The sequence below is a fragment of the Solea senegalensis genome, linkage group LG12 (assembly GCF_019176455.1).
Source record: "Solea senegalensis isolate Sse05_10M linkage group LG12, IFAPA_SoseM_1, whole genome shotgun sequence".
In the NCBI taxonomy this organism is placed as follows: domain Eukaryota; kingdom Metazoa; phylum Chordata; class Actinopteri; order Pleuronectiformes; family Soleidae; genus Solea; species Solea senegalensis.
The window spans coordinates 9,916,710-9,941,524 of record NC_058032.1 but is presented as its reverse complement, the minus strand read 5'-3'; the positions used below and the strand labels follow the sequence as shown (position 1 = coordinate 9,941,524).

Here is a 24,815-nt window from a genome sequence, read left to right as displayed (position 1 = left end):
CCATGATTGGCAACATTTCCACGCTGCTGCGGTGGTTTTTCGACAAGCTGTCAAAATAATAATAATAATAACAACATTCAGTATTTTTACCCGTGATTGAGGCTTTTTGGTTTTCATTATGGCACCTGCACAGTGTGTCCCTGCATGCATCTGTCAGAGAGTTTTGCCCGTCTTTGTCCTGCTTTCTATCGCATATCTCCCACTCTCTCCTCCCCCTGTTACTCTGAGGAGTTGTCACTCGGATTAAAGTCCCTCGCTCACCTGTTCCGGTTTTTGGATTATTATTTATTTGCTATACTTTTGAGCTGAGAACTTCTGTGACTCCTTTCTGTTGGTGTGGCTAGGTTGGAGGGTGTAGCCGTTACATCTTTAAAAGATGCGCGCGTCTGGGGAATTTTAGCCTCAGCTCATCAAATTCCAGGCTTATGCTTGCGAGGCAAAAAAGCGCAGTGGCAAGTTACATCGATAGTAGAAAGTCGTACGTCACAACTTCTCCTCATCAAAAGAGGAACAATCGAAATGAAATTATACATGTCTGGAAACCAATTGTGGATGTGGTAGCTATGTAAAAATGGCACCAGATAGAAGAGACAGACCCACATAGAACACAGTTTAACAAAATGCTGACAGTTTGCAGGAACTGCTAATATTGGAAACAAACATAGGGTTTTAATGCCAGCTTGCTTTTTTCCGTCAACCTTCCCGAGGACTTGTTGAAGTCTGTTCACTTATATAACAGTGTGTCTTGGCCTCAAACTTCCCACGTCCCTTTTTAACCCTGTGATTGGCATATTGTTCTCCATTACTGCCCGAGGCTACAGCATATGCCTTTTCTTTAATCTTTTCTGCCATCTGTCATTTCAACATGCTTCTTACTTTCACTTTTAAGGCAAGAACAGGCCAAACATGCTCATTTGATGTCGGATGTACACAAGCTGCCAATTTGTATGCACATTTTGCGTGTATATGTAAGTGTATGTCTTGACAGAGACCCTGAGACTGAATATATTACCGTTTTAGCATGACTCATCTTGGACAACGAGGTGGACAACAATATCGATGGTAGTGCATGGGTTAGTTACATTTGAACAACAAAACATAAACAACATTAGACTAACATTAGTGTGTTAGTAACAGGTTAATAATATTAAACAGTTGAAATTATTTAGAAAATACTCATCAAAACAAAACATAAACAACGTTAGACTGACATTCAGTTACAGTTTCTATAGTAATTGTTAACAACCACATCAAGAGAGGGTGTCCGAGCTTACAACAGCTATATCAGTTTAGCTTAATTTATCTTGTGTGTGTGAGCGCGCATATCAGTGTATATGTGCAGGGATTGTCATTAGATGTGGTTGGAATCTGGGTGGGGGACTGGGCCAATGCCCGGCCAATCCCAGTAGCGGGCCTATAATGATCCAAGCGCCTAGGGCACCCAGCAGCCGTACAGGTCAGGAGAGACCCACAGCCCTACCCCCCAAGATAGCAACGCATCCACCCCACAGGAGACCAGTCGGAGGAGTGTGAGGCAGAGGCCCCCCCACCCAGGGTCAACCCAAGGGAGCAGGCGGCAACAAGACCACAGACAGAGGCCAAGCCACCCCACACCCAGGCAGGCCGCTGAGGCCCAGGGCCAGCCCACCACCGGGGGAAGCAGGGCCCTCCCAGACTGCCCACCAAGGCAGGCCAGAGCCCACCACAGCCTATCCCCACCGCCCCCCAGAGATCGACCGCACACCCCCCATCCCAGGGAGGGACAGGCAGAAGCCCACTTAGGGCCACAAGCCAAGACAGCCCCCAGAAACAGAAGACAGGCAGACCCCCGAGTCGGTCCAGGGCAGATCCCCCAAGCAGAGGCAGGGCCAGAGGTCCAAGGACTTTCCACGCCTGACCCGGCGGTGCCCTGGCGAGGGGCCCCACCAAACATCCAGGAGTGCCAGGGCGCGGCGGGGGCACCACAGCACGCACCACCCCGCCCCCCGGAGGGTAGATCCCAGGGGGGACCAACCCCGCCAGTGCCCCATGGGTCCCAGCATGCAGAGACCCAGAACCCATACCCCCACCTGCAGCACGAAGGCAGCCCAGCCCAAGTCCACAGCCCACCACCCCCAAGCTTAGGCAGCAACCATCCCACAGATCCACCCCGATCCCCGCAGGGCAGACCCACAGCCACCGAGGTACAGTAGGCCCAGGGCCACCAACCACACAGACCACCAGACAGCCCAAGCATCCCAGATCCCCGACCCGCAGCACCACAGACCGACCAGAGAAGACACAGTCACCCACCTGCTCTAGGAAATATAATCACTAAGAGGTGCCCAGGTCAAATCAAAGACTCCTCTCTGGTGACAAATAGACTGGTTTGCCGGCTTCCTGCAACAGTGCGAGTGAAATTACCACAATGACCACGTGACGGCTTTTTTGGAGAATTTTTGAGTCTTTGTTTAATGGGTTCTAACTATGTAACGGGGGAAAGAAAGGTCCAGTCCAGTCCCCGGCCCCCCAATGCCCTCCAATGGCCCTGGGTCTGATCTGCGATACGCTCGGTGTTAAAGGGTTAACATTTATTCTAATGTCAGGCGTAAACTGACACAATTAGAAATGTCCACTTGTTATTGGATCAAACCTTTTTAATGCCAGGTATAACTATAATCAATGTAACAGCAGTAGAGCATCAAAACATCCAAAAGACCATAAATATTGATTGAAACATTTTCCACTAAGCGTTTGTAATAAAGGCACAATATGTTATAAAAATGTACCGACACTGCTTCTGCTACTGCACAGAACCTTCAAAACTGCAATGTCACTTGGGTTTGCATCAGCTGGGGCTGAAAATGAAACACATCTGAAGAAGAAGAATCTGGGGGGGCGAGGGGTTCGAGAGCACACGTCCTAGCAAATTTTTGCAGCCTGCACCTCATTTTTGCTTGAGGCAAGCAGCTCAAGGTAACATTTGCTGCGATTAGAATAACAAACCCTAAAAACACCAGCTTCACTGTTGACTGTCAAGCTGCATCAGGTTCTGACAGTGAAGAAGAACGTGTGTGTGTGGGGGGGGGACATGTATACTTGGCCCTGCTGCATTCATTGTTGTTAATATGTAAATAAAACAGTACAACAGGGTCACAGGACTGTAATAAATCAGGGTTTGTGCAGGTGCTTGAATTTTAATGTTGTGTTTTCAAAGTTCTAAAAGTCCTTGAATTTTACTAGTACTAGTAAAGTAACTGTATTTCATTCCCAAAAAAATAGCTGCCAGACTGAGTATTTTGCACCACTTTTTTTTTTTTTTCTTTTAAATCCCTCTACTTTTACATAATATTATATTTTGGTTGCTTAACGCTGATCATCATCATCATCTCTTTGAATGTGATTCCAAAAAGTGAAATAATAATTTTGAGCTTGAACTGTATGAATTCACATTAATATTTAATTCACCAATTTGACCTCAGAAAAATGTGTGTGAACCCTGATCATTAATTGGTGAAATACTCTTAATGGTTTCTCACATGTAACGTAGTACTGTTTTTTTGTCCCTGTCAGTTGCTTTGATTGAGACAAGTTTTAAAATCTGGTCGTGGAGTCTCACAGCTTTCACAGGCTTTTTAGGTCACTTGAGTGATTCCACTCAATAAACCCTGAGTGGCTCAGAGTGAACAGTGGTGTTAGTATCACTGTGATGTTAGCTACTCACAGCTCGCACGTGAAGGAACTCACTCACTTCTTGAAACGCCTATGAATTAAGTATGATGAAGAAGACAGTAAAAGTGTGTGTGTGTGGCTTTTTGTTGCTATGACCATACTTGTGCTTTTACCTCAGAATGAACTGTGTCCAGGCTCCACACACGCCTGTCTTCTAAAGTGAGGAGGGGGAAACCTACAAGAAGAGCGAGAAAAGTATGAAAGTGGGTGAAAAGTAACAGATTGCGTGTGAGAGGGATGGAAAGTGTTGAGTGAAGAGAAGACATCAGATAGCTCTTTGCAGGTATGAGTGTTTGCAGACACGCGTGTCCTCAATCCACTGCTTTTTACACATTAATACAGTCCAGGGTTCACCCATACACGGATGGGGGGCAAGATGTTGCCTTTAAATATAATATGTAATAAGTAAGATCACAAACTCTATCCCTTGTGAATACAGATAATGATACAGATAAAATCCTACGTCCTGTTCCTATTTTTACTCCTTTTCAATGCAAAACTAAAATAAAGAAGCTTCTTATTAAAGCCAAGCATGCAGCAGAGTCACATCTTTTTGGTGAACGGCATAATAGTATTTCTGTTCTACCATATTTATATGCATTCATGTGCGTGAAATTAAATTAAGGCTGCATCCAAATTGGTCAGGAAAAATAGAAACCCAACTTATGTCTTTTGATTGTCCGTTAAATTAAATTAATGCCAACAAGAAGCCACTGTCAAAGAGGAAAGCATTTTAATTTAGGGCAAGAGGGTATGGTGTAAATGTAGACTTTAGCAGTATCTGCATGTCTGTGTCCTTTGTAACAGTATAATTATGTTGTGTGTGTTTCTTTGTTGTCTCATCTTTTACTTCAGTATTGAATGCAAAGCAGTTATGAGGTCCTTTATTACATACCAATACAGGGGAGGACCGAACTGAGATGCCAGTGAAGGAAAACAATAAAACTAAACTGAGCCTGAATAGCATATATCACAAATATCAACAAAAACAATTAAACAAATGCTAGCTTGGTAATACAAAAAAAAACGGCTGTGAGGAAAACAGTATATCAAATCACCAACCAACAAAAAACAGTTCCAACTGTGCACAGGTGAACAGTATTTAGTGAAGCCTTCTTCTCAGCAGACCCACAGGTGCCTTCACTCTGACTCTGATTATGTGCAACAGAACAGGGTTTCTCAGTCCAGGGAAACTTCTAAAACATGTGGGGCAGTGGGGTCTCCAGGACCAGGATTGAGAAACACTGCAAACAGAAAACACAAGGGAGATCAACAACACCTTTGACCTGAAAAACTCTGGCAAAACTCTGCTGCTTAGCTGAGGCATCTTCTTTTTTTATTTTTATTTTTTTAAGCTCCATTCCAATTCCATCTGCACCCACCCCACAGTGTAAAGCAGTGATTCTCAATCCGGGTCCTGGGCTACCAGAGCCCTCCACGTTTTCGATGTTTCCCTGATGGTCAGCTTGTCATGCAGAAGCCTGATAACGACGCATGTATTTGAATCAGGTGTGTTGGAGCAGGGAAGCACATAAAACCACACAGGTCAGAGGGAAACACTGGTGCCTCAGAAACCTCAGAACATACACGTGTGTCACCTTTGACTATAAAGCTGTGGGGTGGGTGAGAGATTTGAAGTAGCAGTGCCACTAACACAAATCCAGGCTTAGATGCTATATCTTCTTATAGCAGCTCCATAAAAGCCAGGCTCTTTATTGAGTGAGCATATTGTTTGTGTGAGTAGAAAAGCTCATCTGAATGCACACTGACCTTCCTCCCAGCAGCCTCTGTGCTGACTGTTCGCTTTGTGATGTTCGTCACTCTGTCGAGAAACTACAGTGTTTTTTGATCCTCCATAATCTGTGTGTTCATTTCTCACATCCTTGTGTTTGATTGGCAGCTAAAGTCCTGGCTGAAATGATATGAGCTGGGTTTGTGTACCTCCTTGTGTCCTGTATAAAGACCTGCGGTGATCTTTTCATGTAATGACGGGCCTCAAGCTACATCGCAGCCCCGGTGTAAACAGTGGGAAGAAAGAAGAGCGTGTTGGGGAAAAGAAAAGGATAAAAGGGGTGGAGAGGAGTAGGGCATTGCTGGAGAACAGATGTACATGTGAATGCTCTCCTTTTGATTGAAATGTTCCGAGTTTAATTAGGGAGGAGGACCTTTTGTTGCACGTCAGCCCCTTTTCTCTGTCTCACATTTTCCCTCAGTGAATGTTCTTGAAAGATAAGTAAAAATGTGAAAATAAAATAAATGGAAACAGAAGCTGAATTACTATACGGGACAAAATTTGTGTTTTAATGTGGGAAAACGGATACTTTAGCACCTCAGAACCAGGAGGTCAGCATCAGAATAAAAGCTCATTATTAAACAATTGTTATTATTTAGGACCTTTATTTTCCCCGGTAACACAAACAGTGTTAACATAGATCATCCTCTTTTCCGCTACTTAGAGACGAAGGCAGGTAATAGTTTTATGTTAATGACACATCTAGTTAGCAGGTGTGTACCGGGTGAGGGAGCAGATCATTTACAACACTAGCTGATGAACTGTTGGTTTTTACAGGCCACTAATAAACCAGTGCTGGAAAAAAGCTGCACCAGCTGAAATACAAACACTCCGTCAACATTTAATAACACTTCATGATTTACTGGTTATAGATCCCGGTGAGATGAGATGGCGCCTGAGTCTAAATCTGGACCGCAGTCAATAGTGACCCCAGTCATATGTTTTAATGACAGTGGCCTTCAAGGTGACCTGACTGCTAAAAAAAAAATATGTGTTTTCTTTATTAGAGCTGTCACCAAAGACATTCAATCTAAAAACCCTGATCAGCTTTTCTTTTTTTTCTTTTTACTGCAGCATCACTGTCAGAAGTTTTACTGGACTCAATAATAATCATGGGTTTTACAACACGCCGTATACTTCAGTGTTTGGACTTTTCCAGGTTTTCACAAAACAGAGCCAGAGCAACAGCCAGAGATCCTTCATCCAGGCATCATTTAATGGATCAATATAGACCCAAATTAGTTCTGATTCAAATCATTTATCAGAATCAGGTCACCATGCTCTGCTGAGTTCAGTCCACCTCTGCCTGCCAGTGTCACAGCTCCTCTGCTTTCAAACGCTCTGCAGTGGTGTCGAGAATCTGTCTGTGTGTGTGAATTATTATTCAGATGCGGTGGTGAGTGACTCAGAGTTCAGACATCGAGGTTGGAGAAATACTCAGGTTCATAAAAACACTGAACAAAAAAAACCCACCCAATAATCATCAGAATAGCTGTGTAGAAATCATTCTGCTGCCGTGCCTCACTTTTTAGCGAGTGTTCATCACCACGTTGCCTGTAAAATGACGTTACTTGATAACGGTTTAGGCTGCTCCCATTATTATGTTAAAAATATATATATATATATATATATATATATATATACAGAGGTTATTCAGCCTATTCAGCACAGCCTATAGGCAATCGGAATTATTTTAAATTATTTAAACACACAAACAAAAAACACAAAAAAAATTAAATCGAATTGAATTTGTGGAATTTGGAAATATGTCACAGTTTCAAAAGTTTGCTTCGTCTATTTTGCTATTCCCTATTCAACGTCGCATCAGAACAGGGGGCCTTTTATTTCAATGGAGAACCAATGGATGGATACAAGAAAGTAACATAAAAGAAATAAACCAAACAATCTTACACCATATCATACCTGAAGAAAATCATATGTACAGTAAATACAGTGAGCATAGACTAAAAAGTGAAAAAAGTGCAACATTCTCAGACTATTTTAAGTGAATGAGCTGAGCTTTCAGTCACCTGTATGATGAATATATTTTACATACACAGTCAACACTGACAGAGAGTATTGTTGGCTGAAAGATGCTGTATCATTTAAACCATCACAGCAATGTTATCTCCAAACCTGGCACAGAGAAAATGATTCAAAACAGACCCAGCTGTCTTTTTTTTCCCCGAGCGATGGTCTCCAAAGACTATTCTGAGTTCACTCAAGGGTGAAGTTAAAGAAGATCTGGTAACTGTCTTTGCTCTTTACTACACAAAGACTTCTTCGTCTTTCTTTTGTAAAAGTTTAATCGTAAAGCGGCAAAACTTGTGTCAGAAGAGGGGGAGAGACGGCGAGATGTGATGTGAACCGAGAGCGACTGAGATTATCAGGTAATGGGTGCGTTTTCACTCTCGCCCGAGTAAGTCTTTGTCCATGAAAGTGTAGTGTTCATACTACATCACACATGGGCTGGTCAATTAGTAGCCAAGAGCCAAGCGTGCATTTTAATGATACTGAATGATGTAGAGACCTGTATGTGGGAGGAAAAAAGATACAAGGCTGTGTTCGATGTGCCGAGAGAGCTCTCTGAGCACCAGATGCCGCCGCCGCCGCTGCTGCTGCTGCTTTAATTGTTAAGTCATGTAGTAAAATAAATCTCACAGGAGCACTTCAGTCTATCCTTCAACAATGAGAGCCAGGAAAAAGAGGAAGCACGGGTAAAATAGCGAGCACATATTTCAACAAGAACCTAACAGAAAGTAGTTGGAACCAAACTTGTTTGATGACTGTTCTCTCGCTGTCTCTCTGTGTGTTCGCGTCTTTTATTTCTCGCTTCTTTTTTCCCCTCGTTGACGTTTGATTCTTCCCGTGTTGTACAAGTTTCCATTGAAGACTCCCAGGCCCAAAACAATGCACAGACCCATGTCACTGACAGTGTAACAGGTATTTTATCTGAAGCATTTCACGGACAGCACCTCATGCCCGCTTGTGTGTTGGCCAGAGAACATGTTGTGTGTCTGTGTCTGTGTCTGCTTGTCCTCTGCTGTCACGTGTCTACCCTTCTCAAACTTTTGGGCCCAGCCCGGTCTCTAAGGAGTCATCCCATGAAAAGGCATGACAGAGCCCCAGTGTTCGGAAATGGCTGCGCTGGCAGCGATAAGCAGTTCAAAGAAGAGAGGGCATTAATGTAATTGGCTGCCAGCAGCACATTGGCATCGTCTCACATCGTCTCATAGCCACATGCGGTAACACACACTCACCACAAGGATTATTGGGGGAGAGGGTGTGAGAGGGGAGAGGGGATGGAGAGGGATGAGAATGAAAGAATAGGAGAAGCAAGATGAAGGGAAGGACAGATCGAGAGAGGAAGAGGAGGAGTCATGGTCCTCATTGTGTCGCTCATTAAGCCGTGGGGAGGTTCAGGAAAGCAGAGACATGAGAAGAGAGGTGTCAGAGTTAAATGTCAGGTCTGGAAGAGACGTGGTTGACCTCCATGAAGCCTCTCTCTCTCTCTCACACACACACACATCTGTCATTTCAGGATTGACTTGCATTCATTTGGACAGCCTTACCAAAGCCTCAGGCATAACCAGTTAATGCCTAACCAGAACCGAACCACAATTCAGCCCAAAACGTAATCAGTTCTTCAAGAATGAAGACATGCTGCCTCATTAGGACTAGGTTTTTGGTGCTCACACACACACACACAAGAATCCCATCAACTTCTTCTCCTCTCCTCCTCTTATCTCTGCCACTCACCAAACGTTGCCCTCTCTATTTTCCAGCCATTACACCCAAATCACTGATGCCATTGCAAATTCAATTGTTGGGACCAGATAGCAGCCTTTCCTCTCAATAGTCCGACTGCCGCTGAGTGCGGTGAAAGTGAAGGCTGTTTCCTTCCGCTAATTTCCGAGTCGCAGAGGAGAATGCCGGGCGGCTTCCTCCGCTGTAATGAAATATTTTTCACCACGGGCTGCGTGTCGCTTTGAAGTCGAGACTCTCGTCCTTGTATTTAAACCAGTCTCCTCTCCTCTCTGTGTGTGTTCTCTGTAGCACTTCTCAAACCACTCTCCATGTCATGTATTCTTGCGCTGCTGCCTAAATTGTGCTCCAATTTTTATTCTTTCAGCTTTTTCTCTCTCTTCTTTTTTTTTTTTTTAAATAAAATTGACCAAAATAGTTGTATTAAACAAGTGAATGTAAAGAAATGATTCTTCAGTCTGACACAGAGAGAATGTGCACTCGTTTCCCAGCACCAAACCACAGACCTGTTTAGAGGAGGAACTTGGTGCAATATTTAGCAGCTGAAGATCCAGATAATTGCCAAAAGGCCAAACATGTCTACGAACATGACTTCAGCTAAATGTTAATGTGACATGGACGAGTGAACACACAACTGTGTGGGACAGATGGAGCCACAGATTAGAAGATAATTAGAGGATGAAAATTTGGCAATTTGGGAAAACAAATATCAAATATCTCATGTTATGTGTCGTATAATGGCGTCTTTGCAGGTCTCCTATTTTGGTTGTGTTTTTTAGTTTTTTGTCATGGGCTGGCAGTCAACTGGAGCGAAAATGAACGTTTTCTTTCCTCTGTTGTTCATAAAATGGTGACAATGACTTGAGGGAGCGTTGTAATTACTAGATCATCATTTGCATCAGCAGCAGCAGCTAAAGCGCAGGATAGTAACGCACAGACGTTCCTTCTCGCCTCTCTCTAGGTCAACCCTTCAAGTTGGACCCAAAAACGGCCCACAAGAAGCTCCGCCTCTCCAACGACTGCCTGACCATGGAGAAGGACGAGAGTTCGCTGAAGAAGAGCCACACCCCGGAGCGCTTCAGTGGCACGGGCTCCTATGGATCAGCTGGTAATGTCTTCATTGACAGCGGGTGCCACTACTGGGAGGTGCTGCTTGGAGCGTCCACATGGTATGACACGCTCTTACACAAGTCCGTTATAAAGAAATTATTTTTATTATCTTATAAAGCCTGCAAGTAGGTTTGGTAAACTAAAATATTCTTTAAGTGGAGTTTAAATCTAGGCTACGATGCAACACACACACACACACACAGTGTATACTCTTGTCCTAATTATGATCTTTTCACTAATTGTCTCTGAAGCAGACCCAATGAAAGACCCAAAGGGCCCGTCCTCAACATGCAGTAGCTTGACTGTGGATGTCATTAGGGAGGACAGTGGTTTCAGATCGCTAATGCATTCCAAACTGTTGTCCCCCTGCAGGTATGCCATCGGCGTGGCTTACAAATCAGCCCCAAAGAACGAATGGAGTGGCAAGAACTCGTCCTCATGGGTTTTGTCACGCTGCAATAACAACTTCATGGTGCGCCATGACGGCAAGGAGATGCTGGTGGAGGCGAGCCTGCAGTTGCGGCGGCTGGGCGTCCTGCTAGACTATGACAACAATTCGCTCTCCTTCTACGACGCCATGAACTCCCAGCACATCCACACATTTGAAATCTCCTTCATCCTGCCCGTCGTACCCACGTTCATGATCTGGAACAAGTCGGTCATGATACTCTCAGGGCTGCCCGTCCCCGACTTTGTTGACGGCATGGCCTCGGATCTTCAGGAGCAGCAGCAGATGGGTCTGTGCCGACAGGAGTCGCCGTACTTGACTGGGATGAAGAGCTGCCACTGAGAAAGGCAGTCCGCTCAGGCCTGGTGACCTGGTGACCTGGTGACCTGGTGACAGGTGGACTGCGAGCTGCTGCTCCAGTCTTCATTATGAGTGGACTTTTTTTTTTTTTTTTTTTTGGATTTAGAAAGTGATGGAAATATGCACAGAAAAATGTCAGCCTTGATCATTTGTAGCCATCAAAATGCTTCTCAAATCCTTCAGAGAATGGGAGAAAAGTCTCTTTGACTGGAGTCAGTGAGCAGAGCAGGTCTCATAGGTTTCTTGACCATTTAAGGCTCTTCCTGTTTGATTTATTGTCTTCTTGATTTGACCGTAGACAGAAGACCGTGGAGGGAATGTTGTCAGCAACATGTGAAACCACAGTGGCCACAGAAAAAGCAGAGGCAGCCGGTGACTACAGACGGGTTTAAACAGCATTTATAATGTTTATACTTAGTTTATGTCGACAGTGCATTCTGATGTGAATTAAAAGTTTCTGAGGGGGGGTTGGCTGAAGGTTTATTTATTGCTATTTTGACGCGAGTTACAACGTTGGAAACAACACTGTCAAACATTTGTTCCAGTTATTCTGAACGTGGTTTCTTTGCGTTTTTGCCGTGTGAGCTACAGCAATCTAGATGTTAGACGATATGACATCACATGTTCACATGTTGCACCATCGGTCGCTGTAACCGGTCTTTGCTGAAGTTTCTCCATTAGTCTTTCTGGAAGCGTTACCGTTTCTCCCAGATTCTAAAAAAAAAAAGTCACGAGGGGAGGATTTGCATCATGTGACTACTTGACCTGTATAATAAGAGGTATATTGATTACTGGAGGAAAAGAAGTGTTATTTATGAGGAGAAAAAAAGAGAAGATGGTTTACTTTTATTATTAATTTTAACATATTCATGCACTTTCTAATTAACACTATTCCCCCCCTCTGTGAGTGTTTGAGCAGCTGAGTGGCAGAGTTGGAACGGGACGTGAAAGCGACGGCTAGCACTACTGGTTGTGTTCAGTTATATTTGCCAAATCATTGACGATTAGTAATTAAAAATGGTTATCAGATATAAACTATACAAATTCCTTTCGCAATAACAAAGCCCTGCTGAAACTGTTGTGTGTGTGTGTGTGTTTGAATCTAGTTCATCAAAGGACTAAAAAACAGAATTGTCTGCTGTAAAAGTTCTCTGAACACAGCCAGTGACTCTTTCCCTCCCCGTTGCATATTGTAAATGTATCTTATTTAGAAAAAAGGGATATGATTATGATGTGTTTGTAATTTTTATCACAATGAAATGATGATAAGTGAATATCTTTTTTTTTTCAAAGTTCACTCAAGTTTTTTTCGACTATTTCAGGGAAGGAGCGGGGGGGGAGGGTTAACACTTTACTGTCTGTCGCAATATCATGGCATGATTGTGTTTTTCCTTTGTGATTTGTTCACACACACACACACACACACACCTACACGTGTCACGTTTTGTTGATGTCGCCCTCGTCGTGATAAATGCATGATCCCGCAAATGGTCCATCGGATATTTTATGCAGGTCTTTCAGTCCCACAGTTCCAGTTCCGCGTTTTGTATTCATCAGGTACAAATTCATTCAAACGTTTTTGCTGACAAGGCCCAAAGCGTGGATGGCAAATTCTCTCGGGTTTCATTTTTCAGGCGGAGGGTTAATTCAGACAATCCAACGAGTTTTTAAGAGGTCGCGTAACCAGTAGACCTTGGTCAGGCACTGTGATGAAGTGAAGACGACTTCTGAGCTTATCTTTCGCTTCCCGCCCGTCGTCGGACTCACGATGTTAAATGTCATGTAACATTTGTAGCGACGGACTATGATTTGCTTGACTGGAGGGGGAAAAAAAACAAATCAGGCACACACTGAAAATCTGGCTCAGTGATGCTGCAGCCATCGGGATTATTTGATTGACGCTCTTAACTGACTCAGTGATCCTTGCTTACAAAGATCATCCGCTAGTTAAAGGTAACACAGTGGGAGCGCCAGAGTCAAAGGAGGGTTGTGTTTGGGTTTTTTTTTTTTTAGTCAAGGACATAAAAGAATCTTACCTGACTTTCTGAGATCTGCAGATCTTGTTGAATCATGTCTGTCACAGACACACACACACACACACACACACGTGTTGATTTGTGATCTGGACTGACAAGCTCAAAGTCATCTGTGCAAGTGTGCTTGGCTGGGTCACTGCATGATGATGTGACCTCACTTTCAGGTTCACCGTCCTCATATTCATGATGACGTTCCTTGCGTTGAGTCAAGCCTTACTCTCCAGCGCGCTCGCTCTCTCCGTCTCATGACGAGAAATGTTCAATGCCATGCCTCTCGGATCATTTGCGGTGTTCTTTTTTGTGTCACCAGTCAATACGGTCAAATATATACAGTGAATGAATTTCAATAGCTACCCCCACTCCTCGTAGTGAAGTGTAATACTCTAGAAACAATGCAATAGAGTCTCTTTCTGCTTTTGCGTTTGTGTCATTTTGGGGGGGAAATTATTTTTACAGCTGGTGAGAAACACGCTCCTCTCCTTTTGGCACCTGGACCTTGATAAACAGCACAAAAAAGAGCAGCTTTGCTTTCCTGCGAGGCTTTCTGTGGAAGTAGATCTCATTTTAGCCAGAGAGGAATGTAAATCATAGGGGGAAATATATATTATATAAAATTGTATAATGTACAAAAAATATATATGAACCAATGTTATTTATGTGAATTCAAGTCCTATTAAAAGTCTGATCCCAGATTGTGTTGGCGTGAGGATTCTTTGTTGGGAGAAGTTTCTTTTACATATTTTGGGAAGTATGCTTATCCTCTTTCTCGTCAAAGATGCTAAATTAGGCTGGCTGAGTACAGTAAATAAATAATAAAAGTGTGCGCGTCAGTCTCATTGTTTAACTCTCGGCAAGAAGGCATATAGGTGTATTTCTGAAAATGATAAAGTATAAAAACCACTCACTGTGCGTCTAATCTCTGCTGTCACATTTAAGCCCCAATTCGAATGTTTTCTTTCTCTGCACAGACACAGGAGAGAAACTGCTTTCAGTCTTTTCTGTTTTTTTTAAATAATAATCTAAACGCTCACTTATTTTTTCCGTAAACCATTGACTCACAATATTCAGCTTCTCCTTGGTTGCCGTTGTGAACCTAACTCGTCTGCACCAAAGGATGAACTCTGTCGTCACATCAGCAGTAACCTCTTGCAACGGCACATGCCAGACTTCAAAATAAATGAATACATAACACATGCTGATCATTTCAGATTTTTTAGGACGCCTTCATTGGCGCGGAGAGAACAGAAATATTATACACCTTGAGTCTAATACATGAAAATAAAGCATGACTTCATAACTGCAGCTTAACAAAGTAGATAGTGCACTTGTTTTAGTTCTCTGAAGCAGCGTTTAGTGCTTTTTCATCCACTTTGGTTTTGTATGGACATACCAGTTCCACATACAACTCTAAATTGTGGGGCGGGAACCTTTTTCTACATGTGACAGATGAGCCAGTGGTTCATATGTGATGCACATTCTGGCTTCACTCCCTCAGCCAGCGAGCAAGAAAGCCATTGGTGCAACCCATAATTACATTTCTAACTGCCGTATAATTAAGACTGCGTGTGCAGCTCATTAAGTCATTTGTCACCTAATGTGTGGCAACTCTCTTATTATAGAGAATGAAAAGGTGGGCGCGTTTCAAAGCGATGGCCTGTGGTTTTTTATTGTTTTGTTTTTTTTAAAACCATGTTCCACCAACCCATATTTTCATTATTATTATCATTTGTAGCTTCTAATTAGAAAGGTCATGACTGTCCACAGGGGATGCTGGAAGTGTGCTTCAATCATAAGCCTTGTAAAACCTGCTGTGATTTCAGACATCATTCCACCTTTGAAATATGGCAAGGTCAACTAACTTCCGTCTCCAGAGGACAGTAAAAGACTAATGTATGTTGGTATCACCAGCAGGCAATAGATTATTGTAATGTCCTCCCCTAAAGTCTCCTGAAAGGACAGTAGCTGAGCTCCAAATGCTGTTTTTGAGCTTCGGCAGCAAAATATAGTAATTATTAGCAGGGGTGTCAAATGATGGCATTAACTGCGGTTCATTAATTACCGTCATATTTAAAGCGTTGTGTTTTCTAATTGCATTCATCTCATTTTTAATCTCTCACTGAACTGTTTCTGTATGCGATTTGCTTTCTTATCAGATTTAAATGGCTGCATCTGTTCAAGTTTGTTAAAACAATAAATGACTTTAAAAAGCCACTTATTTTTTGTGACATATCAATCTTTTGATCTGCCACAATCATGTAATAATGAATTCAAATGAAAATACCTCAAGTTGAGGGCTTTTCTTACACATTTCTTTACAAATTAGAAAAAGAGAAGAAGTTAAAAACATAATAGAAACTCAATAATGCAAGAATAAATGTTCTTGATAAAGGCTTGCGTGCCCGACGTACCACTGACGGCCTTCAAATGAAATTGTGTGTCTTTACCAAACACAAACTGTCTGTGGCAGGACTCAGTCACAGCGTAATGGAAACCTGAATCCAAAAGGCATGAAGCAATTAGCTTTGTCGCCCCCAGTCCAATTATAAAAGCTGAATGTTGTGCTGCTTAAGTGGAAGAGCTATTCCTCTGTAATCTATGATGGCTGCAGAACTGATTCCAGTCAATAAAATCACATTCCTGGAAGAGTTAATTTACTGTCTCGCGTTAACAAGGTGAAGGGCATGCACCGCTCGACTTCTTCAAGTCGATATGAGTGTTGCAGACACGCCGCGGGTACAGTATTCTGCCTCTGTTCCTTTCACTGAACCCTTAATGCGGCGCGTGGTTCTTAAGCAACACATTCCCCAGAGTCAGCCAACAGTGTCTGATAACAAGACGACAATAATACAACAAGTAAAAAATGTCCCTATTATCAAAAGAGGCACAAAAAAAAGAGTATTGTTGTTGAGTTTACTACTAACTCTCAGAGACAGTGCTGCGTTTGAGAAGAAATGCACAAATACAGATGAAATGAAAGGATACAGCTTTCATTTGTATTCAAACATCGAGCAGAAATGGGCCTTACAATGACAATATTCATGTCACTTTTTTATGTAATTGGTTTCATCAGCATCGCGTTGCAAAGGATTTTCAAATGTATCCAGCTGCCATTTTGTCGTCTGGAGAGGTTTTTTTTTTTACTGTGAAGCACGGTGAATGAAATGAAATGACTATTGTTGCTGCTGCTGCTGCTGCAGTAGGTCCTCGGGCAGACGTGGTGCTTCACTTTGCACTTTCTGACACTTCATTCAAAGAAGCCAAAGAATTTGATGGCTCTATAAATACGTGAATAAGTAAATGATTCAGATTGCTGCCCGCATTTCCATTAAGCATTAAGTTTAATAGCATTCCCCCTGAACTCATCAATAACCTAATACATTGTGCAAACAATTATTGGCAAGGCCATACACAACCAGTGTCAAAGGCCTTTCCTACACATAACTCTTATTGTCATTCTCATTCTGATGTGTCATTGCTATTCACAGTAATATCGCCTTCACTTACAGCCGCCAAATGTGTCATCTGCTGTGTCAGCCAGATCTCATTGTGGTTCAGGTCTGTCGGAGCTACAAATGCACAGCTGGACATAATGAACTGCACATCTGCATCGAGCCCCTGACCTGTTTCACCAACACACAACACCTCCTCCTCCTCCTTCTCCTCCTCCTCCTCCTGCTGCTGCTGCTGCTGCTGAATGCAGTGATTATAAAAATGAAGCTTCATTTAATGCCATCTGCTTTGGAGAAATACTGACGCTTTATTCAATTGTGGCTGAATTAGAGGCCAATCTGCTTTTATGTGAGAGAGTGTGACAGTGTGCTTGGATGTGGGTGGTTTCATGTGCCTTCCTTTTGGTGTAGTTTGTGCCTATTTAGCCTTTCGTTAAGGATATGAGGCTCTCTCTTCCCTTTCTGCTCAGTGCATAAAGCACAGAGACAAAATACGGGGGGAAAAAAGGAAAAAGCAGGATCACATAATCTACACGGTAAATCAAAGATAAGAAAAACAGAACACACAGATCAAAGTGAAGTGATAAAAATGAGTTGCCTTTGGACCGGTTGAGGAAGACAGAGGCAGCCTTTACCTTTCCTAAGTGAGGATGAATTAGATCACAGTGGAGGGGAGAGCAAAGGCTTAGCTGCCTGCCTGCGGCTTGATGGAATAGAGCTATGAACCCTGGGAAATGAGGATCTAAGCAGGCAGTAGATCACCGAGACCGCTGGCTCTGTCTCTATCAGACAATGTCTCACTCCTGCAGACACACACTCACGCTCACGCCACACACGGTCAATATCCAGATTCATGTGTGAGGGTGGAATCACTCAAACATCGTGGCGGCGTCTCACGCGGTGAAATCTCCTGAGGGTTCATGGAGACACGGTTGTCAGTGTAATACTATTAATGACCCGTTTTTAGAGAGTTCAGGAACGCCGGTGAGAGGACCCGGCGTTGCTGTTTCATAATCTGTCTTCTCTCGACCAATCGCTTAACTCAAGAACACATACATTTAAAACACATTATTATGTGCTTTAATGTAGTCTAATGTCATTCTATATCAACAGTAGTTCTGATTCAAAATCATTAGCATTTCCAACTGACTAAAAAACATTTAAAGCACTTATTAATTGCCCATTAATACTGAACTTTCTTCTCACTTTGCCCCCAGGTCTTTTGCAAGTGTGAGACCCCTGATGTAATGAATGCAAACGAGTTGGACGCTCCTCTTATGAGCTTACAGAACTAAGTATATGTCTGTAAATGTGTCCTATTTTGGTGATTTGGGGCAGTGTACAGTCAACGTATTCGAAACTCCATGAAATGAAAAGTTTTTTTTTTGTCTTCTTCTGAGTATCAAATGATGGAGGTATCAATCCCTCATCATTGTGACACCTCCGTGCCATCAAAGTGCATCAACAGCTCTCATCAATGGCCCGTGCTCGCGGTCAGTCGGCTGCATCGCGTTTGACCGAGCTGTCCTCAAGATTGAACACTTCTATTTGGGTGAAACAATCAAGCGGGAGTTTTGGTTAAGCCATAGAAGAGTGTGTGTCCCCCGAGAAGCTCTTCATCATCTCCTACAGCCAATTTCACAGGTTAATGGGTTAAGAAAATAGACTCTGGCCCTCACTGAGGAGTTGGAGGTTGCAATTTAAAGAACTAAAGTGTTTGAACATAAAAACATCGGGGAAGCCAGTGTTTATGCAGCAGTATGTTCCCATGCATTACTGCGCATAGAGAGCGACAGAAAGAAGAATAGCTCTTGCTCTTAAAAAAAAAAAAAGAGTAAATGAACAGATTATAAATTGTCTTTCTGAAGATTAAACTCACACTGACACTCATGATGTGGTATGAGGCCAGAGTTACCTCAAATCTGAGCAAAAACCCATTTTAAGAAACCATAATAATATAGGTCACAAATTAATAAACTTTGTATGTGTAGTATTGACTCTTTGGTGTACACATGTGTGATCCATGCACCAAAACGTCATCGCTAGTTATCTCTTGTCTTGTCTTGTCTTGTCTCCCGTGGACATTTATCTTTCATCGTAATGGAAGGCCGTGCAGACAGTTTCAGGTCGGCACAACATAAATAAATGTCTCGTCTGCGTTACAGATGCTCACTGTGCTGTGACGATAAAGAAAAAAACTAAAACTAAAGAATAAAACTATTTGTGTTTCCTCCATCTTTCAAATGGAAGGTCGAGGGTTCGAGTCTCGAGTCTACTTGCCGATGTGTCCCTGGGCAAGACACTTAATCCCAGGTTGCTGCCGGCGAGTGTGCCGACAGCGTGTGAACATGAAAGATGAGTGTAAAGCACCTCACGTAGATGCACTGTGTGAATGTGTGAGTGAATGGGTGAATGGCAAAGCTGTAGAGTAAAGCAGCTTTGTGTGGTCATCGAGAAAAGCACCAATACAGACCAGAGATATATCACACCCTTATATAATCCTAATCTATAATCTTAATCTAATAACTCCAATCGCTAATCCAACTCATGGGCGACTATAAACCAGTATGTAATGATTTTAAAACCCATCAAACATGGAGTCGCTTCTTTATTGTGAAAACTCAGATTGTGAAGACACAGACGACCACGCGTCCTCAAAGTATGACACTGTGTTTAATTTGTTTGTTTTGTTTGTTTGTCATGTGACCACTCCATACTTCCTCCAAATGCCCCAACTTGTGCTTTGTTGCTCTGATATTGGTAACGGATGGATGTGCTGCTCCCTGTCCTCCGTGCTGACCGACTCTGGGCCTCTGGGCTCCAATTAGTGTTTCGTTAAAACGACTTTACCGCGTGGGAAATCAGAGCTTAATACGTGTTGCTAAGCAGTAGGATTCAGCCTTCTGCCCTTTCAGTGCGGCTGAAAGAAATGAAACATTTTGTTGATCTTCTGCCTTTTGAAGTTGGTGCTGAACATGCAGCTGGAATTACTTCTGCCACTTAGCCGCCTGTTCTGAAGCAGGTCTCCTCCTTTCTGCCGTTCATCGTGGGCACATCCATCAGCCACCGAGGCGGCGCGTTACTCCTTTGTTTCACCTGAACACAGGGACACCTGAGCGTAGTATAGAGGAAACATTCAGTAACACACCACTTGGCAGCCACACACAGAATTGATTTATTAGTCAGTCACGGTAGAAAAGCGTCAGGAACACCAAAACAGACATAACCAACTCGATCAATGTCCCAAAAAAGGAAATAAATGAAAGAGATCTTACTTACTTTCCTCCCTAATATAAACACAGGGGAAAAGGGAAAAAAAACACTGAGAGTACTTTTTACTTAGGGAAGGTGTTCTGTGCTTTGCCGCGCATTTATGTGCCTCATGCTGGATTTTAGAAAGGACATCTTTAGAGCCAGGGAGCAAGTTTATCACCTGGACAGTGGCTATAAAGGCTTGTGAAACAACCACTACACGGACAACATAATACCTTTCCATTCATCTATCTTTGCTGTAAAGCTCCTTGCAGACTTTATATGCCTTTACGGTCAAATGCCCCTCAAAGGCTCTGTAGGGCGTCTAACCTTACAAGCAGCACAAAAAGCACAGTAGAGAGATGAACCCGTGACACACTGGTACATAAACCCACATCAAGATAGATAGTGATACTCAGTATAAGCACCCTGATGCACACAGAGCTCTGTGCAGCTGTTCTCCTAAACTTTCCAACATGCTCAAAGATCATCCAGCACGCCATCTTAAATCCTGCTTAATCCTGATTATGCTGCCAACGGGACAGGAGCATGATCCCAGTAGAGAGGTTTTCCCTGAGTTTTCCACGATTTTTGTTTTCCCTCCTCGTCTCTCTTTCTCATTCATCATCATCTATTTCCGTCCCGCACTCCGTCATTGTCGCGTATTTCATCCGACTGTGTTCTCGCGCAGCCTTTTCCTGATTTACAGGCAACAGCTCCAACCTTGGTGGGCCTTCAGTGGGATTAAACACTTGAACTGTCAGTGGTAGAATGATGCTGGATGTCGGGGATGTTTTGAAGTGGAAGGTTGGGCGGACAGAAAACCACCTCAAGGGTACTGATCCCTGAACTGATTGAGAAATAAAAAATAATTACTTTGGTTTGCTGATTAATGCTCTAATACAGGCCCAGACCTGTGCCCTCTCGCTGCATCGCTGTCTGATTCACCATCCTCAGTCTGCAGGTGTCAGATTAAGCTGGAGGAAAAGCTCTGCTCTGTCCTGTTAGAGAAGAAGCAGCTGGAAATTAGCAACCACATTTAAATGTCGGACCCAGTTCTGCCCCAGGTTTGCCTTTTAAATTAATCATTAAAATATTGTATGATGTATTGTCCAAAACAAGATTACTTTACATTAGCAGTGTGCAATTGCAGCCAAAATGTAATTCCCCCTCTTGTGACTAAATCGTGAGAAACATAAAAATCGGACTCTTTCTGAACTTAACAAGGTGCCATCTTTATATACAACGTAAAAAAGTTGTGACATAACCTTACTGATACATGTATTACACTTTTCCTAAGACTATTTCAAAATAAAAGTCTGGCTGTGTGTCGCTAGTTTAATGCTCTTAGCGTGAAGGTGGTTAGAAACTTGGTTTCTCATTTTCAGCTCTGATTCGGTCATCACAACTGCTCATATCACAACTTCAGCTGGGCAGGAGTCAAGTTAAGGGTCACCCGTGAGGACATCGCAAGTCGTATAAAACTGGTACGCGGACCAGATCCGTTGCCCATGTGTGCCTTAGACCATATGGATGTAGTTTGATGTCTTCCAGTTCCTCAAGCCATCCTGGAAGTAACGATGTAATGAATAGCCGATGTGGGCAACTCTGCTGGTTGCAAAAGGAAATCAGTTTGAATGGAAGGTCTACGGGAAAATGACCCTGTATCTGACTTAATAAGTTTATGGTATCAAGTACTAGATGATATCAATTTTGTGAAAGGCATTGAGGTGAGGAACATCAAAACAAACCCACTGGATCAGTGTTCACTAACCGACTTCATGTCCCAAAAGAGAGGAGATAAAACAATAAGATCTTACTTTTCCTCCCTAATATAAGAGAAGAAAAACAGATGTAGTCTTACAGTTTCCCGAGCCGTCCTGGAAGTAACAATACAATGAAAAGCCAATGGGGGCAACTCTGCTGGATGCAAACGGAAGTCGCGTTGAAGTCTACGGACAAATGACCCTGTATCCCACTTGATTTACAACGTAATAAACATGTCTATGATGACGTTTATGGTATCAAGTGTGATTGATAAATGGTATGGTCCAATAAGTACCTGGTTGCAGACGACACCTTTGAACTTCAACGCTAACATGTCACCAATTCTTCGTTCAGGAAGCTTCAAAACTGGAGTTCACCTTCGCGTCGGTTGACGTCACGAATGGTCGCCCTGTGCAACGACCCTACTGCTGTCTATTTCCATTCATGGACACAGCTATTAAAATGCCTAATTTTGTGCTTGTCAGGGAGCAAAGAAAGGAAGTGAGAATTTATTCCTATTTTCTAAATCTGCAGCAGCCGTAGTTTGTTGGGACTGAAATTCTCCAACAGCCATAAACCCAGTAACTCATAAGCCTGATGGGAGGAAATGTGATTAAATATTGCATTCAAATAAATCATGAAACATTTCATACACTCATTCTAAAAGAAATCGATTTCCACATGAAATAAGAGATTGCTTGTGGTTCCCTGCTGGTCCAAAGGTAGAAAATCAATCAAATCCTCCACCACTACATTTTATGTGTACTACAACGTTTTGAGTATGTGGTCAAATTTATGTAGTAGCTTTTTTTTATATCAGTGAGTTCAAGTTCCAGATATGAGGGAAATTCCTCATTCCTGACATGAGTGATGTCACATTCTGCATAATGCTGCGGGTTCATCGCTCAGGAGGCTGAAACTGGCGATTACCAATCATATTATTATTATTATTATTATTATTATGATCAGTTCAATGCAATCAGATCATCCTTACGCAGACAGACTCATCGTGATGGGTCATATATTTCTTCAGTTCCAGAGGAAAAGCCTGAACAAACCCTCAGCCGTCATTACTCCCCCGTACAAATTGATGTTGATACAGACGGGCGCCTGGAATCAATAACGGTTAAAACACCGTCTCTCATTACTCTTATTACATTTTCACACCTTGCACCTCGCAGGACCCGAGGATCACGCACACACAAATGCACAGGCACACATAAGCACTCCAAGGTCTCCTTCATGTTTGAGTGACTGCTGATGACACCTCAACAGATAGTGTAATTACTTTCACGCTGGTGCCGCTGGCCTGTAAAACAGGTTTTAGAGCAGGTTTATTAGCAACCCAGAATTTCAGTGTTTCAGTGTTGACGTCTGAACGCAGCAGGTATTCGTGATGTGGTTGTTTTCTTTCAATTTAGTTCACTTTGCAATTTTACAATATTACAGGGAGGGATGCAAAGTCATTGTTACTCGTCAAAAGCACAGCTACAGATGTCTAGCAATTCAGTTTTTTTTCCTCGTCACAATGACGTCACTTTCGCCATTCAACTGTACGGGGTTTGTCATTGTCGATATCTGCAATTCAGTCGTGGATTCCTGCAGAATAATTATACATAGCTCTAATTCCATATTCAGACATCTGCCACATTCGAGATAAGGTTCAGATGTCAGTGTCATAATGGCGCTGATGAAAGCTCAAATTCATTTCCTCACGGATTCATTTCTTTGGAAATTGAAACATCTTTTAATAACAGAAACACAATTTCCTATCTTATCCTATGTGTTGTGTCGCCGATCATTTATCATCTACTGCAGCGAGGAAGTTTAATGACTATTTTACAATCGGCATGTCAACGTGTTCTGTATAAAAAAAAGTTTCTGATAATCAGTAAGAACAGAAACATTAATAAAACATATAAAACTGACGTACTACACGTTGGAGTTTTGGAGGTTACTGAGGCAGAAACAGCATCACCTATACAGTCACTGTTTGCATTTACTCTTCCTCATCCCTTTTCCAACCATGTTCCACTCCCGGTAAGGGATTAGTTAGATGAGAATTTGCCAGGTGGACTTATTACGCGCATCAAAGCATGCTCAGAAAACGTGCAGGCCTCCTGAGGGATGTCACACTGTGACAGTCGCCCTGACTGCAGTCAGATTTCAGACATCATTTTTTAAGTAGTGTATAACCGTATGCCAATATTCATAATCTCATGAGGTCATTGAAATACTATAAAGAGAAGGAGCTTAGTATTTGTTTAGCCAACTACGTGCTTTCATATTCTGGTGCTTTCTACCCAACAGAGATTGATGACTAATTTTTGGATGGATGGCACAGAGTGGTCAAACCAAGATCTGGTCTTCATATGGAGAAGTAGTGCAGAGGACGGATGAGTGGACGAGACGCAGCCCCCCATGCATGATACAGAGTAAAAAAAAAATTTATTTTAAGAGGAGTGCCGTGTCTGGCGTTCTATAATTTAGAAATGCAGCCATAGTAGTAAAATCAATAAATAAATAGATTCTACACAGCAGCGTGATCACTCTCCCTGCTGATGCTTCACTCCACCTGGAGGATCTGTGATGCCGTCTGATGAATCTTTCATTTTCATCCCCCCATCGGTGACAACCCATCTGCACCTTAGTTCAAGTCAAGCGCTATTATGATATTTTCTCCCCGGGACCAAGCAAATCTAATGTGTCATTTTTTGTGTGTTCATGTGTTTGAACACACAACCCCTCCATTAGCAGCACTTGAGCAGTCTCCTTTACTTTTGGAGAACCTGCTGCACAAAGATGCACTTCTGTCCCAGAAGGAAGCTGCTAATTTTGGAGCGTGGCGCGCAAAACAAAAAACCCTCTCCACATGAAAGGCCTCGTGAATATTCATAAGTGATGATCACAGTGGACTATTATTATCATTACACCTCTCTTCATGCAGCAAACGCAGAACCAGCCCACATGTGGCCCTCCAGACGAGAGAGCGATGTCCTGTACCTCACTCTGGATGTGTCATTTCATTGTTTTAAAGAGAAAAAAAGGAAGAAGAATTATTCCTTTCTTACTTGATTTGAAGTAAGATGGACTCTTTCAGCAAACGGCCATGAGTGGATTTCTGC

At 42.7% G+C, this 24,815-nt stretch overlaps 1 protein-coding gene across 3 annotated transcripts in view; it reads left to right on the top strand.

The window, feature by feature from the left end:
* mid2 (midline 2) overlaps positions 1–13,914 on the top strand; it is a 130,057-nt gene extending 116,143 nt beyond the window's left edge. For all 3 annotated transcript variants that reach the window (XM_044039901.1, XM_044039900.1, XM_044039898.1), the window contains 2 exons: positions 10,230–10,437; positions 10,751–13,914. In XM_044039901.1, coding sequence (XP_043895836.1) covers positions 10,230–10,437; positions 10,751–11,168 — 626 coding nt within the window. In that variant the 3' untranslated portion in view covers positions 11,169–13,914. The remainder of the gene's footprint in view (positions 1–10,229; positions 10,438–10,750) is intronic.
* The last annotated feature ends 10,901 nt before the right edge of the window (positions 13,915–24,815 follow it).